Genomic DNA, 18,152 nt, shown 5'->3' with positions numbered 1-18,152 from the left:
TACCTGGCTCTCTTTGATCCATTTTATAGATGGAGAAATTGAGAGGCTGCCTCTGTTGTATGAATGGTACTCTAATGTCATCACTTTTAAGAATTTAACTTTCCCGTGTTTTCTCAGTATTTTCCTTCCAAATTAGCCTGTGATTAATACTTCCCCAAATGAGAAAAGCAATGGTAGAAACGGGAGGAGTACTCTAGAGAGTTTTTTTGGTTGGTGTTGTAGGTAGGTCACACGAGGTGAACTGTATCCCACCTACTGTTGACGCTCTTGCCTTCTCCCTTCAGGGTTATGAGGAAAGTCCGGACCTTGTTTCACACCCATAATTGTGTTTTGTTTCAGTGAGAAATGTAAGGCCAGAGGATTCACTGTGATCGTGGATGGCAGGAAGTCTCAGTGGAATGTGGTGAAGACAGTTGTCTTAATGCTGCAGGTAATTAGTTCCCCTTGTCTGTCAATCAGGAAGAGAGCTTCATTTTATAGCAGGATATCATGATGAAGATAGCAAGCACATTTTATTATCAAACTGTGCCCAGGCTTCTCAGCAGTGCTATAGTTCTAAAACCAAGATTCCACACAACCACCAGTGGATTGCTTAAATTCAGTTTCTGAATCTTAAAATTTATGTGGTAGAGTTAAATCTCACCTTGATGTACAGGTTTTATAGGCTGAAAATAGTATGTCATGTTGAAGTAGCCTGAGCGAGAGAGCCTGTGGTTGTCACATGAAGTCTGGGAACCCAGGTATCAACTGGGCGCGTGGTATGCTATGCTTCCAGCCCCACTCCAGCCCCTGGGCTCCTTATTGGTTAGCTGGGAAGTAGATGTGGTCAAGTCAGGTCAGAAAAAGGTTTGCAGTTGAGCCTTATATGTCTTTCCCTGCTAGGTAGCTTAAAAAAAAAAAAAGCCTCAAAGAAAACAATAAAAATTAGGGATTATGATGATCACACTAAAAACTTAGATCCTAGAAATTTGTTTCATAGCTCTGTTTTTAGGACATTAGTAGCTCACAAATTCACATTTAATAAACAATGACCAAGTCTACAGAGGGGGTTTAGGGCATCTTGTATTTGTGTCCCTCACAGTCTGTTTTGTCCATCTCTGGTATATAGTAGCAAATTATTGTTATCTGGCTACTGAAAATATTATCAAGTGACATAGAAACATCCAAAGGGGTGGGTTGCTCCCAGGGATCTGTTTTTTTTCAGAGAAAAGTTTCTAGAGAAGGCAATAGTTGAGTTAAATAAATAAAGATATCTTAATAAATGGAAGCAAATGAAAAGCCATTCCAGACAGGCACTGTCTTTCAGTGACACCCCCACATGAACCAAAGTCAATGAAAGGAGTTGATAGACCAGTTTGGGGAAAATATAATTAATTTGGCAGGAATAGGGGTACCATGTACTCAGTTCAGTGAGCACCAGAGGTTTATAACTGGGGTCAGTGAGCATGAGTGATGGCTGGCTGCTCTTTAGGTCGTGTGGGGAGAAGTGGGACTGAGTATGTTGACATCCTTAGCTCAGAGAATGCTATGAGTTCCATCTTTTGCTTAGGATGATTAGGGTGAAATGACTTGAGGGGTTGCAACCAAGAGTGTTAGCTTTAGTGTTAGAGCTTGGTGTGGCTCAAGTACTGTACACATTTTTTAAGTTTAGCCTCACAAAGTTGGAAGTTGGCACAGTCCAAGGGCTGGGCCTTGGCTTTTCCCACATGTGTGGAGTGATGCCAAATTTTCTACCCATCTCTCCATCTTTTTAATTAACTTTTTTTATCTACATGCATGGTTGTTGTACCTGCATGCATGTCTGTGTATCACATTTGTGGCTAGTCCCCAAAGAGGCTAGAAGAAGGTGTTAGATCCTCTGGGACTAGAGTTATAAACATTTGTGAGCTGCCATTTGGGTGCTGGGAATTGAACCTGGGTCCTTTGGAAGAACACCCCGTGCTCTTTGCTGCTGAGTCATCTCTCCAGCCCCTGTTGCTTTCTTCATAAGGATATGGCATAAATGCTTCTGCATTAAGCTCTGTCCTGGTCCTCTGGGGACCAGCTTTTATGGGAGTACCAATTGATGCCTCATAGTAACCTTTCTGCCACGTGTGTGGCAGTACCTTGCCTCCCAGCCCCGGAGACCATTCTGACTTCTCTGAAAAAGTTGTTAAGTTCCACTTAGGTAAGTCATCCATTCAGGATGCCCTTGTGCTCTTCATTTCTTCCTGTCACTCACCTGCCACTGGTGAGCCTTTGGGACCTGCTGTCATTTGTACTTTGATCTGCAGTTCTGTAGAACGATCCGTGGACTTAATCCCTATGATTTCTTCTTTCCTGATAGGTAATTTTGTGGACATTTGCAGTGATTAATATCTAACTTTTTCAGAATCCCCTTGGCCATTTCCCCTAGTTACCTGTCTCCACTCAGGAACTGACTAGCTGATTTGATCCCAGGGGCTGGGGCCAACTGTTTGGGAGCTCTCTCAGCCCCCTGGGAGCAGCTCTGCCTGTCACACCTGTTCTGAAAGAAGGGCCCTGTTTCTCTTGTCTCTCATATTTTCCTATCCAGTGACTTGGAAATACTGATTTTCTATAGGTCAATAAATGAATAAACTGCATCCCAGACTTCCCAGCCTTTATGCTAAGAGTTTTGAAACAGTTGCGTTTCTCTAGCTCCCCTTAGCAGCTTCCTCATCATCACAGGATCACTGGGTTTGCACTGTGCCTGTGCGCATGCTCCTGCTGAGAGATCATTTCCATCTCTTTTCCTAAATTATTGTAACTTGGTACAGCCTAGTGGTTTAGAGTAGTGGAGTCTTAGGTTTAAGTAAGTACTGGAAGTTGACCGTGAACATCATTTGCAAACCACCTATGACTTATACTCCACCACAGAACTGAGTAATTGGAACAGGGATTCTCTGACCCTCAAAGTCTAAAATATTTCTTGTGTTGACCTGGTCTGGAGCATGTGAAATCATGTGGTGGAATAGTCAGACATACCTGGATTCTGCTCTGGCTTCATTACCTCCAATTCTAAGCTAAAGTTACATGAGTGAGATCCACTAGCAATGAAGATCAGTTACTCAACAGCTATTTATAGGAAGGCTTCTGTATGTCAGACACTGAGAATGTAGAGTGATGTTCATAGGTAAGGTACCTGCCATTGTGAAGCTCTTGTGACATCGAGGAGTCAGGCAGTGGCAGTTAAGAAAATTAATAAACATCGTTAACTGGTAGTGAAAACCATGGCAAATGTAGAGTGGGGGTATGATGAAGATCACACATACTCATGCACAAGTGTACACATACACACACACACTCTCTCTCTCTCTAGATGATAGGGAAGGCATGTTTAAGGAGGGAGCTCTCAGTCCAGGACAGAGAATGGAGAACACTCTGGACAGAGAAGGTGGAGGGGCAAACTTGTGAGATAGGGTCCGACTTGTTTGTATTCTAGGAGTTTGGAGCTCAGCATGAGGGTAGAGGAGTGCTGTAAGGAAGAAGTGTCCAGTGAGGCTGAGTGAGCAGCCACCCAGTGTGGACACAGCCTGGCAAGGCACTCTGAGCACAATATGGTGCTGGGCAGCGTGGCCTTTTGCAGGGCATTTCAGGAGTGAGTATGGGAGCATCAGCAGAGCAGGTGGTAGAAATGCTTATACTGTAGATGCGTTCTCCAGTCAGATTCTGTGGCTCTTAGTTAGTAACAAGTACTTACACAGTAAGTCTTAACCCTATTCTTTCTATGATGCAAATGGTCATACTAGAACATGGGAAGTTGAATTGTGTGAAAAGATAGTTTTGTCTTCTACTTTATAATCACAAAGAATCCCTATTGCTTGTGTAATGGCTGTTAAGAAACTAACTTAGTAAGAAAATGGATTTCTCATTTTCTGAAGAAATTATTCATGATGGTGGTGTTAGAAAACATTTGTCCCATATCATAAAAAATAATTTTAATAGTTTCTCAGTTAAAACATAACTCTTGGGCTGGGCAGTGGTGGTGCACGCCTTTAATCCCAGCACTTGGGATACAGAGGCAGGTGGATCTCTGAGTTTGAGGCCAGCCTGGTCTACAGAGTGAGTTCCAGGACAGCCAGAGCTACACAGAGAAACCCTGTCTCAGAAAAAAAAAAAACGAAAAACCAAAAAAAAACCCAAAAACATTATCTGTCTGTCTGTCTGTCTATCTATCTATCTATCTGTCTATCTTATAGTTTAACCTAAGTGTACTTCCAGCAGAGATACTGTGTGTAACAAGAGTAATTGACATGGACAGTCAGTTTAAAACTGTTTGAAAATTTTCTGAGTAGCTTGTTATTTATTGCCACTTAGATTTTGGAGTTTAAAGAGTTTCTTCTGTTTTATTATTTGAATTATTTTCTAAGTATTTGAGCATAATCATAAGTGTGTCTAGTAATTTGCACATTTAGTAAATCATTTGCATGTATAATTTGTACTTGTCCTTCTATGTTTTACAGAATGTTGTTCCAGCCGAGGTATCCCTTGTTTGTGTAGTGAAGCCAGATGAATTCTGGGATAAGAAAGTAACACATTTTTGTTTTTGGAAAGAAAAGGATAGACTTGGCTTTGAGGTAAATATAATCTGTATAAAAAGAGATGTGTTGTATCTTTGAAAGTAGGTTTCACTGATATTACTGAGCATGCTCAGTTTAGTTACTTAGAAGTGCTTACTTTATGCCTGCTATAGCATCTCTAGTATTTGCTCAGCTCTCAGACACTTGTTGAATAATTGTGTCTTTTTCTTTTCTTTTCTTTTCTGTTCTTCTTCTTTTATTTTTTTATTTTATTTTATTTATTATTATTATTATTATTTTTTGCTCATAAGGTGTTTTATTATAGAAAGAAGAGAGGAGATAGGAAAGTAGAGGCCGGCCATCTCCATGACTGGCCACATGGAGATGGCCGGCCTCTACTTTCCTATCTCTTCTCTCTTCTCCATGTGGAGAGAGGGGGAAGGGAGGAAGAGAAAGTAAAGATAAGAAGAGTAAGAGGCTACGAGGGAAGATAGAGAAGAAGAAGGAAGAAAGAGAAAGAGAGCCTAATTGTGTCTTTTTCATAAGCTGTAAAGGCTTTACTCCCATCTGTATACTCTAACTCCAAGAAAACGAGGGCCTTTGTATTAAAGTCTCAATGATCATGAAGAGGAAACATAGCAAGTACTGGGCCATTCTAGACCTTAGATGGTCATGAAAGTGTGTTGTCTGGTCCATGCCATGTTCATCCTTAGGCTTTTTCTTAGATGGAGTCAGATGTGTGCGTCATTAGGCCCTTTGGCCACCTTCAAGATTCCATTTTGACTTTCAGAACTGTTGCTCATATATGTAGGTCTTTCATTTGGTATTTATTCTATTTGATGGTCTCTATAGTTCTTTTAACTCTGTACTGTGTCTCCCATTAATTTTGAAAATTATCTGACTGGTTTAAAATATCTCTGTATCCCCTGCTTTATATATTTCTGGGATATTAACTGTGTCCATGTTAGATGATTTGAAAACTTCTTACTTTGCTTGTTTGGTCTTCTGTTTTATTTTTAACATCATGCTATACCCTTTTTTGTTCATTATTTTTAATTCTGGGTTTTGTATTTAGGGTTTTGTAAATAGTAGACAAGTGCTCTGTTACTGAGCTATGTTCCGAGCCCAGTTTGAATGTTTTCTCCTTTGGAATCTTCAATTTTAATCCATTTCAGACTCTGTTTTCTGGTCTTGCTGAGTTTATTGACAAGGCCACAGGAAAGTTTCCTCATCTGTTACTGCTGTGTAGCATCTCTCTTTGAACTTTGTATACCTAGACCTCCATCCAAGTATTCACATCCATGGATTCTAATCACATTTGAAAATATTTGAAAGAGTTACTTCTGGGACCAGAACATGCTGCCATTGCTAAAGAGCTTTCTGTGCAAGCATAAGAACCTGAGTTCAGTCACAGAAGCCAAGTAGAAAGGCTAGGCATGGTGGCACATAATTGTAATCTCATTCCGGGGGAGATGGAAATATGCAGATCCCTGGGGCTGGCTAGTCAGCCAGCTTAGGCTACTTGGTGATCTTGATGCCAATATAAGAAAGAGCTTATGTTTAAACAAAACAAAACAAAAAAAGAGGTGAGTGGCCCCAGAGATCCTGAGGAATGATATCCAAAGTTGTCCTCTGACCTTCACATGTGCACTGGGACAGACAGATGGACACACACACACCACACACACGTGTACACACATACACACACACACACATTTCTGTACTGAATATGGCCTTGTGCCACAATTTCCTAAACAATACAGTTGAACAACTGTTATCCAACATTTGTGTTTTATTAGGTATCATAAGTAATCTAGTTGATTTAAAGCATGTAGGAACTTTATGTGTGCTGTATATGCAAATACAGTGACACTGTACTTAGACCTCTCAAATATCTTTAGGTTTCGTTACTTGCAATAGTATCCAAGATCCAGCTTCCTTAGGCCCTAAATGATGAATTCAGTTTTTGTCTCCTTGGTGAATTCTCATCTGTCCCTGCCTGTGACCTGTGACCTCTTCTCCTGTATCCCAGCTGCCTGCATAGTTCCCAGCTACCTGACAACACAATCACTGCTTCTCTTACTCTCCTTACATTGATTGCTTTCTTGAGTCCTGACTATGGTGTTTCTTGTTTGCTTTTGTGTGATAATTTTAATTGAATACTTAACATTTTGTGTAAGACAATAAAAAAACCCAGGTAAATAGCATTTGTACCTGCTTAATAACCCACCTTATTTTTTCCTTTGGTTTTAGTAGGCAGGGAAAATGCTGTTGCACTAGCCAAGAGCTGAATTGCCTCTTGGCTTTGTTTCATTATTTTCACAGTGTATACAGGCTTCAGATTTCTCTCAGTGCTCTGTCTAGCTGTCTATATACTAAATAGAAACCAGATTATCTTTCCCCACTTGTTTTTGCAACTTTGTCATTGGTAGGCCTGACTATATATACAGGGACTTAGTGGAGAATTGTGCTAGCCAATTAAAGGGAAATAGCACCAGCTAGTACAAAGAATATTCTCATGACAGTTTGGGTGGGAAACCACATCCCAAGAAGGTGAGCCAAGAAAGCCTGAGTTCTGCACTTGGCACCACAGAGAGAGCACTTGAGACAGTAGTTCATAGCTAGGGACCAGCAGAAAACATTGCTCTGAGAGTATGCAAAGTGAGCAAGTGCCAGCTGTTCAGACTCAGTGAGGACAGAACAGGGAAAGAGCCTTTATGAAAGCCTTTCACATCTCCTTAGGCATAGGTGTGTGCTCCATATGAGAATTCACCATTGCTAAATATCTTGGAGGATAAAAGAAAAGAGAGCTTTGGTCTGATACCATAGCTGTTTGCCTTAAAATGGAAGTATTTAATGAATGAAGCTTCTTGTATCAGTATATTTCTCCTAGACACTGAAGAGGATCAGTTTTGATATTACCTAGTAAATTAGTGCTTACCAAAAGCCTGATGTCTTAGAGAGAGGATTTGCTTCAGGTGCTGCTTATTTTGCACACCTCAACTTCACACACTCAACTTCAGAGACAACATTCAGCCCAGTTAGTAAGGGGTGCTCAGGGCTTAGAGGTAGAATCAAATTTCAATGTTGATTCTGACTTAATTGAAAGTTATTTTCCTTAGCATCATTTCAGATAATTTGGGCTTTCTTAAAAATGCTTATATCTTTGTAGATATTCTACTTATTTTAAAAAGTAACTTTGTTTTAAATAATGATATTCTTACAAGCATGTCTAAGTGCTTTACTTTTTAGAATTATGTATGATATAACAGTTTTGTTATCAGCTCTCCATAGTTTCAGTGAGCTGAACACCTACTGATCCTGTCAACTATCCCACAATTTCACATTTTCTTTCCTGTCTATGTGAATTTCTTCTTCTGGCCATCTATCTCCTGTTTACTCCCATAGTGCTTTTTTTTTGTCCATCGAATATTCCTTTTGTTGCTACCCTCAGTATTTCTCAGAGCACCCGTTCTGTCTGAAGTTTGTATGCATCATTCAGCTCAGTGTTTTACACTTCCCGCTGTCCCCCAGCAGCTCCTCACTGTTGACTGATAGATGTCGCTGGTCAGGGGACAGCATCTGTATATTGACAAGACTAGAACTGGCATTAGTCTTGTCCTCAAACTGAGATGCCAATAATCAGAATGTTCCATCCCCTTTTTCCTATAAATGCTCATAATAATAAAAGTATATTTATTCACATTTGTGTTCTTCTCTAATTACATCTGATTCTTACCTTTTTTGAAGTTTACCAGTGGTGATATCCAAAGGGAAACTTTCTTTATGTTTCTTTGTCAAGACCACCCCTGGTGACATACAGTCTTCTCAGTTTTTTCTGAAGTTTATTAGGCCTTTGGGGACAGTTGAAATGTTATAGATCTAGAGCCAAATTACTTTAGGCTGTCTTTAGTCCCCTGAATAGCTCACCTCAGTATTGGTCAAATAATTTCAACTACAGGTAAAAATCTTCAGACTGTATTAACAGTAGGCCACTAGCTTCCACCAACCTGAAAGTTAAGAACATCATCAGCTACATTTGATTAAAAAAGGCCTTAAATTGATCGCTTTCTTGTTCCATGACTATAAAGTTTGAGTAACTACTTCTACCTAGGAGCACATGGGGTAGCCTGCATCTGTGCTTTAGGGCTATACTCAATCATAGCTCAAGCACATCTCAGAATAAACTAACTTTTACTCTTTTGGAAGTGTTGTTAGCTGTGTTCTGTGTTTCTTGCAAATTTGCTTTATCTAATCAGTTAGGTTTTGGTGTTTTGTTTTTATCTGCCAAGGTTTTCATTGAAGACCTGGAGATGTGTTCCTTGATAATGGACTCAGTCACTGACTGTCCATCATCCTTTTGTTAATAGCTGTGCCATTCAATGTCTTGATCTCTTAGTTCATCAAAATTTGGGAAATGGAGATTTGGTTCTACTGTTTTTTTCCTCAAGGACATTTTTCTCAAATGTCCTTGCTGGAGTGTTTGCATAGTGAGAGACTTACTGTCTTGCTATGTGCCTGTCATTGGTCCCTCTTATGAAATATGCTGCCTGTGTTTAACTTCCTCTGTTGCTGGCCTTCAGCATACAGACTTTATCCCTTGGCATAGCCTAAAGATGATTATTTCTTTGAAATTCACAGACTTAAACCATTCAGTGTATCAGTCCATACTTACTCTTTAGTCAGCAAAGACATCTTTAGTCAGCAAAGATCTTTTCAGGCCCCTTTGATGCTACCATAGCGGTCTCTGACAGTTTATGATGATCTAGATGAAATGGTTATTCTTACGCATATTTACTTCATCAGTGCCCTGAGCAGCCTGGTTTCTTTTACTGAGAAATGGTGTTTGGATGTTACAGTCTGGATCTTAGGAGTATATTTTTCTACAAAGTTTGCCTAGAAAATACGTAATTATTGTCTTAGTACAACCTGCTAATTTTAAATTGATACAATAATTTTTTGTCATGATTTTTATTAAGAAAATGGTTTTCATTACTAGGATTTTTAATATTGATGAAGTATTAAAAGTAGTTTGTCTGAGCTGCTAGTACTTTTTAAAATGTTGGTATTGTCAGAATATTTTGATGGATTGTTTTTTAAAAACAGATAACTGTAACCTATTGAATTGATTTTAAATGCTGTTGCATTAACTAAACAAATACTTATTTGATATCATTTTGAAGAAGGGTTACATGTTCTTATCTCCTTATTTCCCTTCAGAGACTTTAATAATTTACTAGTATTTCTTACCTTTTCCTCTGTAGGTTATTTTAGTGTCTGCCAATAAGTTGACGCGTTACATAGAGCCATGCCAGTTGACAGAAGACTTTGGTGGGAGTCTCACTTATGATCACATGGACTGGCTAAATAAGAGGCTGGTTGGTATATTAGTATAAAACAAGATAATCAAGTGGATTTACATGTAAATAAGATGTTTGAATGACATTCTCATTTTAATCAACTAAGATGTACATTTTTTTTTTTTATATATAAAAACCAAAAAGCACATTGTGTGTACTTAGTAGTGTAGGGTTTGGAACCCACACTCAGTAGTCAGAGTCACTTGACTAGAGTTCTGATGCTAAAAACCAGTGTGTGGCCTTCACTGTTATACTTAATTTCTTCATATCTTGGTTTTCATATCTATAAAACAGTAATAATAATAATAATACTATCTCCTGCAATTTTGAGCAAGAAAAAAATGAATATGGACCTGAAACTCCGAGCAGCCCAGTAGATACAGTGGTGCCCTGTGGTGACTGTTATTGTTGAATCGGGCTTAGAGTCGGGTGACAGGAGCAATGTCTTGAGAGGTGATCTCAATGACATGACTATTTCAAAAGATAATTCACATCATGTGAATTATCAACTTGTGGCACATCATGACAGACTAGGTCTATCATTTCAGAAAGCTGCCTGTCCAGACTTCTGAGGTATATGTCTCTGTGTCACAGAATTGTCTAGAGCTGTGGAGAGAATGGTCTCTAATGGAGCTTCTAGAGATCGTGGACTAACCTTAGAGAACCTTGGTTATCCCTGAATGAGTAGCTATTCCTGCCCTGTATTTAAATAGTGACATGTCTGTTGGGCAACTGTATGTCTACTTTATTGTCTGTGTTCATATGAGCCCAAGTCCCTTCTCAGACATAATTAGGGAATCATGTTAAAATTATAAGCAATGCATCCTTATACAATACATTGTCTGTAAACAGACTGGTGATGGAGTAAGGTGAGGAAATGTCTCTATCTAGAATTGGTGACTACATCTAGTCTTAGTAACATTCATGTAGTTATAAGATTTGTTATTGGTACAGGTGTTTCTCAAAGAAGGATAAGAATGCAAATAGGTTTGAATAAAATAATTTAATGTATTTCAGTTTGAAAATTCCATTGCCATTAGAGCTCATCCCTTGAGATCTGGGTTTGTTCTGGGCATGCGCATTGTTGTGCTCTGGTGGTTGGATTTCACCATGTGACCTGGAAAGGCAAAGAAATCCTGCTGACTCATGCGGTTGCTGCTAACTGAAGTCTTTGTTATGTATTGCTTTTTAAGATTTTTCATGGTATGTCTCTACAATCTCCTGTTGCAGGTCTTTGAGAAGTTTACAAAGGAGTCTACATCATTGCTAGATGAACTTGCTCTGATCAACAACGGAAGTGATAAGGGGAATGAGCAGGAGAAAGAAAGGTAGGCAGTCACCTGTGTAGAATGCTGTGCTGCTGGCTCAAGTTAAGGGGACTGCAGTGAGCAAGCCTCTACTCAGAACTGCCACACGCAGCTGATAAGCATTTGCTTTACACGGAAGATGTTCCTTTGACTTAAGCTGGCTTTACAAAGCTACTATTTGATGAGTGTGGCTGTGTTTTTTTTTCCTTGTTGTAAGAATGTGCTTTGAAAACAAAACCATTTTCTATTTTTAGTTATGTCTTTCCTGAGAACATCTGCAGGTTCAAATAAAATTCTTAAAATTTCTTTAAATCCATTAGTACCAAAATGCCTACAGAATGGTTCTTCTGAAGTATGACATTCATGAGTTTAACATAAGGAGTTTGGCACTTCACCACTCAGTGTAGCAGTTGAGTTGTATCATCAAGTGTAGCCCTCCAGACTTACCGCCTTCATTTTTTGGTTGGTGGGCCAGGTTCCTTTCTATTTAGGCTAAATCAATTTGATGGCTGGTGGTCACTAGCACTGTGCTGTTTCATTAGAACATTTCAGGGAACCAACAGGCATTCTTATCCACTTCTTTTATGTATGGCCTTGAATATACAATGGGACCTAAGAATTCAGACATGATCCTGTGTCATTCAGCTCAAACAACATAGTCACATGGATGTAAGAGCATGGCAACTTTACCAAATGCTGATTACAAGAAGTTCAGAATGTAAAAACAAATAGTTTGAATTACAGTCTAGTTAAAGATACCACAAATCATCACAGGGATAGTGTCCTGTACATAGTGTCTTTTATGTGGCTTCTCCCATGGTGGCACAGACTGTGTCTTCTCATACCAGACAGGGCACGCATGACTCACTAGAGTCATAGTTGCACACAAGTCCTAGCTTGGTGAGTCAGTAAATTTTTTATTTGGGTTACTTATGGGAACATGTGTGAGAGGTTACCTACAAGACAGTAGGCAGCTTATAGGCAGCTATAGCACCAAAGAAGAGACTCTCTGCTGGCAAGTGTGAAGCCTTTGTACAGCCTGCAGGTGAAGAGAGGCCTCCTGTGCTATCTGGTACACCGTCCTCCACTTTCACCAGAGAATGTTACGTACAACAGTCTCCTGGTGTATTCCTAGCTGCTCTATTTCAAGACAGCAATCAGCATGTCCTGCTTGGGGAACAGTTTCATAACACCATATAAAAATGTGAATGTATATATATATATGTATATATATATGACTAAATATGTGATATATATATTTCTATCATACATACTTTTTATTTCTCAGAGAAGATAGACATTTGAAGAGAGCTCATAGGAAATGAATCCATAGTCAGAGTTTAATGCAGTATTTCTATTCCTACTGATGGCTGTCAACCTGGGTTGAGGTCTCTGAGGAAGCCCAGCATCAAAGAAGCCAGTTTAATGGCATCTTTGTACCTTCCCATGTTTATATGATAATAGGCCAGGGCCTGGTTCTCCTTCTCTAGTAAAATGTGTTCTTAATGTTTTCAGAAAAATTTTGGAAAATGTTGATTTGTGTGTGTACAAGAAGTATTAATAAACTTTGTGTCTACCAGTCTCTTTACACACAAATGTAACTGTTTAGTTTCTTTCATCCTGAGGTAATAGAATCCCATCCCTTGCAAATTTGTATCACTCTTCATTGTATTAACCTTCAGGGAGCACCTAGTTTACCCAAGATGTGAAGACAAGGATAGTTAACAAGTTACAGGGTTTAGTCTGGCATTTAGCAGCATGGTCTTTGGCTATGATTTGGTAGCTCCTCAATCTTTCTTGAAGTTTCTCTTCCTCATGTATTTAAGAAAGTAAAGGCAGAAATCCAGCTGCCTGAGAAACAGGACCACAGTGTGGAAGGAGTGCAGTGTATCTGTTAGGACACCACACATGCATGCGTATAGGTGTGCATGTTAGTCATGTCTGCATGCTACTCCAAAGGTAGGAGAGAAAAGTCAACTTGCAATGCAGGCCTAAGAGTTTTCTGGTTGGCTCTGTAGGGTGTTTAGTTTTATAATCATGGATCATGTCATCTTCACTAAGGGGCAGTTTGACTTTTCCTCTCCTGTTTGTATCTCCTTTATTTCTCTTCTGTCACTGCACTAGTTAAGAGTTCAGACACAGTGTTGACTAAGAGTGGAGAGAATGAAAACCCTTGTCTCCTCGTGTCTGTTGAGGTTTCCGAGCTGAAGTCTGTGTGTGCTGTAGTGTACTTACCTAATTATATATGGTGAACCATTCTTAATTTGCTATGAAGCCAGCCCAACTTGGCAATAGTATGCAGTCCTCTTAATGTGTTGTTGAATTTGGTTTGCAAATATTATATCAGAAATTTTGCACATTTAATTTCACTCAGGGAAATTGTTCTTTTTGCTTTTAGCTTTGGCTTTGTAAAATGAGTTTGTAGTAATTACTTCCTCTGTTATGGGATAGTTTGAGGAACACTGGTGTTGGCTGTGTAATGATCTGGTAGAATTTAGCATCATATCTTTCTGGAATAAATCTATTAAGTATAAAACAATTTTTGAAGTAGATTTACAGGAATATTAAAGCATTTAAAAATGATTCTTTTGATATCTTCCAGGTCTGTGGATTTAAACTTTCTCCCATCTGTTGATCCTGAAACGGTTCTTCAGACAGGTAACATCATTTACTAGTGATGGTAATAATCTAGTGAACAAAGTCTTAGTCTCTGAAAAATTTACTCAACATGTAAAATGTAGTAGGAGTTTAAAGGGAAGTTTTTCAAACTATATGGGATTAACCTGATGGTATTGTTATCATACTTAAAAATTAATAATGATAAATTATTTCCTCCTAAAAATCTTAGATCTATTTCCTGTTTTATAAAATGAATTTCAAAAAGTGCATTTAATTCTGTCTCATTGGGTTGTTATGATGATTATTGAATACTTGCTATGTGTTGTATTCTCCCAACAACATTTGAAATAATTAGTATTTTTGTCTCTCTTTTATACTTCAAGAAGTCAAGACTTTGAGATAAAAATATAAGTAAATAAGTTGTTTAGAATCAATTAAGAAAAGTTATCACCACAGCTCGAAGCGGGTCCTAGTACAGAGATACCAGTTAGAGCAGTTGATAATCATCTGTGTAAATCACTAAGTCCTTGGTGGAGGCCGTGTGCACTGATGCCCCATGCTTCATGCTGTGTGTACCCTACCCCATGACTTCAGTAGAAAGCCATAAGTTCTAGGAGAATGAATTGGAATTCTTTTAATAAAGTACTGTAGCTTTATTTCTGGTCTGAAAAAAATAATAGCTCACACTTCCCATCTTACTGGGTTCCAGGCACAAACTAAGTAGTCTATTTATTCCTCAGCAGAGTCTGTGAGGTTGGTCTTGTTACATTGTTTTTAAAAGGAAATTCTGTAGTCAGAACCTGAACCCAGGCAGTGAGGCATCAGGATGTTCTCTAAAATGACTGTCCTGAGTGTTCTCTGGTATAAGTGGTACCCACAAGGAAAACGCTAAGATATCAGTTGTCAGAATAATAAAAAAATGGATATGCCCTGGTATTAATGATATACACACCCATATATGAAGTTCATGCAAAGATTCTGATGTGTTCTATGTATTTGCACAGATTTTCAAAACAAATGTATTTCCAATTTAAAAGTGCCAGCAATAATGTTTTAAAATCTAAATAGTTTTGATGTATTTATTAGGCTGTATTTCAGTTTTCAGTATGATATAGATCTTAGTTCCTTAGGGAGCAAAGGAATACTTATAACCCATAAATTACATGTTTAGAAACTACAGTAGTTGGCCAGTAAAAATACTATTTTATGTGAAAATTTCATTTCATGCATTATTTAACATTTCAAAAGCATCTTATTTTAAGCCATTGATTTAAGAACATTTTAAATATTTAAATATATGCACTAAGTTTTATTTTATATGCTCTGAACACTTAAAGTAGGTACTGAAGGTATATAATGGAGATTTAGAACAACTAGATTGCTTTTTAGAAATTGGTTATATTTAAAAGCTACAAAAACCCTTCTCTTCCCATACTTTAAAAGGTATTTAAATATAGAATACTTCCAAAATAAAGAGAAGAAGAAAATTTGTATCTATATATTTTTGATGCCTATGTAACAATTGAAATAGTTTTATTCTGGGCAAACAGTCTCTTCATTTTTAAAATTGTCAGTGTGCCTATAGCTTTGGTATGCCTTCTTCTGTGTCAGCTTCTCACATATGAGTGAACTTGCTACATGTCATTCTTCCACTAGCATGGCTGTCCACTAGTCAGTCAGTAGGTTACAGGCGTTCCCCTAGAGATTGTTTCAGCATTGTTTTGTACTGCTCATAAAAGCTTTCCTCCAGCTACTCTGATGACACACTTGCTTCACTGTCAACATTTCTTCTAAGTGCTGTGCTTGAGACTGAGCAGCTGAAAACCTCCAACATGTTTCTTGAATTAGTAATGGAAATTCTAGAGTGTAATTTTGCTTCACAAAGACAATTTATTGATACCATATCTTAAGTAATATTCCACCAAGAATTTGATAAATATTTATCAATGTATATGTTCTACATTTACAGTGGCATATAGGGTGTTTATATTTACATGATTGGCTATTTGTTTCTGTGTGTTTTTTAGTATATATTGAATTACTTTGTTCTCAAGTGTATGCACATAGTTTCCCTGCTCAATGTGATATATGAAGTTTCCACTTGTATTTCATTCCTTATAAGAAAGTAGAAGGACAGGTATTAAAATCAGGACTAAGATTTAGAAGATGAACCTGTAAGGACTGTATTTTTTGTGGGCATTAATTACAAGTATCTTTCGTTTGTAAAGGGCATGAGTTGTTATCTGAATTACAGCAGCGTCGATTTAATGGCTCTGACGGAGGGGTCTCGTGGTCTCCTATGGATGACGAGCTGCTGGCACAGCCACAGGTTATGAAGTTGCTAGACTCACTCCGGGAGCAGTACACGCGCTACCAGGAAGTCTGCAGGCAGCGCAGTAAGCGCACACAGTTAGAGGAGATCCAGCAGAAGGTGATGCAGGTGGGTGTCAGACTGCAGGGCTCATCCTTGTGAATTCTGGGTATCTTCCCTGATGATGTCTGTCTTGTGACTGATTGTATTCAGTCTTATGTCATGTAGAGAACTTTAGAGATTCCACACTGATTCCTATCTTCATAGGGAACATCTACACTAAAGTGAAATGATTTCTGCAATGGTGGAATTGATTATTTACCTCACTAACAAAATGACTTCAAAAGCAGCTTTCTGTATTCATTTAATTCATAACATTTGAACATGGTTGTTTGAGTTAGTCTTAATTTCTGAAACTTACTAGACTGCTTATTATCATTGTAAAGTATTCTATTCTAGCATATAAAGGTAATACATGTGATGTAGGCAATTCTAATATTAAATGTACCAATTTATACTATTAATAAAAACAAATGTACTTATGAATTTTCAGTTGCTTTTAGAATTAATTTTGATACAGAATATGGCTAAAAATACCAAAACAAATATGAGACATTTCTGTTTTTTATATTGTTGTAGATTTTTATCTACTGAACAATTAAGAAAATAAATCTTTAAATAACTTTATTTAAAGATACAAGCTGGCTCAGCTAGAGAAATGGCTTAGCAGTAAGAGAGTATACTGTTCTTGCAGAGGATTTGAGTTCAGTTTACAATACCCACTTCAAGGGCTCCCAGTCGCTTATAACTCCAGCTCTGGGGATATACACTTTTATATATAGTCTGATGCTATATACTTTTCTGTCATCCATAGGTATCTGTGCTTATATGTGTACACCCATGCGTAGACACACACGTACACACAATTAAAAATAAAACCTCTAAAATCAAGTACAAGCATCTTGAAATACCAAAGTGTTCTTTTAAAATCTAGATTCATTGATTCTCTAGATAAATATTTAGGCGTGGTGCTAAATTGTATGCAGGTGATAAAAGTAGATTCAGTTTTGTTTGTTGATGGAGGTAAGGAGAAAAAGCATTAACTATCACAAGGAAAGGACCAGAGTGCTTTGGGTGTTTCTAACTGATGGTTCCTGTGGCTGCTGTAGTCTGGGAAGGCCTAATGGAAGGAAGTAGCAATTGACTTTATTTTCTAGGAACATGGCAGATTTTACCACACAGAAGGTTTACAGGAGGCTGTGATTTTTTGGTGGTTAGAGAATAACGTAGTAAGGAAGTGGATTTGGTGTCTTGGATTGCACTGGATTCTAGAGAGCATGTTCTTACATTAATCACATATGAATCAAAGATGTCTGAGCATATGTTTAATTGTGACTCTTTGTAGGTATGCATTAGTATGCTAAAGGCAAACTGTATTGAGTATACAGACTTTATGTTAGAACTGTCTTTCACAGCACAGAGCTGACGTGGTACAGTGGCTGGGACAAGATTCAGAGTCTGAACCCAGGCTGTCTGGATCTGGCCTTTTGTCTGTGCAGCTTGGCCTTGGAAGACTGTTCTATGCCCTTGTTTCTTCCTCCACAAACAGAACAATTACAGCAACAACAGCAGTAACACACCTGTTTACTAAGACCTTTAAATGAAGATTTAAAATGATAATTTTATAAGATCCTTAATACCTGATAGGTAACAAGTTCTGGCTTTTGGGTTTATGCATAGACATAAGATTGATCACTATGTATGTTTTGCTGAATAGAAAAGATCAGTTTGGCGGTTCCTCTGGAAATTGGACATAGTTCTACCAGAGGACCCAACTATACCACTCCTGGGCATATACCCAGAAGATGCTCCAACATATTCATAGCAGCCTTATTTATAATAGCCAGAAACTGGAAACAACCCAGATGTCCCTCAACAGAGGAATGGATACAGGAATTGTACATCTTCACAATGGAGTACTACTCAGCTATTAAAAACAATGAGTTTATGAAATTCTTAGGGAAATGGATGGATC

General features: G+C 38.2%; 1 protein-coding gene across 5 annotated transcripts in view; it reads left to right on the top strand.

Annotated features, from left to right (window-relative positions):
• Positions 1-18,152, top strand: part of Sestd1 (SEC14 and spectrin domain containing 1) — a 94,288-nt gene that overhangs the window by 50,801 nt on the left and 25,335 nt on the right. For all 5 annotated transcript variants that reach the window (XM_031370747.1, XM_031370748.1, XM_031370752.1 and 2 more), the window contains 6 exons: positions 340-430; positions 4,464-4,577; positions 9,785-9,898; positions 11,111-11,208; positions 13,790-13,845; positions 16,035-16,246. In XM_031370747.1, coding sequence (XP_031226607.1) covers positions 340-430; positions 4,464-4,577; positions 9,785-9,898; positions 11,111-11,208; positions 13,790-13,845; positions 16,035-16,246 — 685 coding nt within the window. The remainder of the gene's footprint in view (positions 1-339; positions 431-4,463; positions 4,578-9,784; positions 9,899-11,110; positions 11,209-13,789; positions 13,846-16,034; positions 16,247-18,152) is intronic.

The sequence above is a fragment of the Mastomys coucha genome, unplaced genomic scaffold (genome assembly GCF_008632895.1).
Source record: "Mastomys coucha isolate ucsf_1 unplaced genomic scaffold, UCSF_Mcou_1 pScaffold15, whole genome shotgun sequence".
In the NCBI taxonomy this organism is placed as follows: domain Eukaryota; kingdom Metazoa; phylum Chordata; class Mammalia; order Rodentia; family Muridae; genus Mastomys; species Mastomys coucha.
Note: the sequence above shows the minus strand (reverse complement) of the source record. Positions and strands in the feature narration are given on the sequence as shown.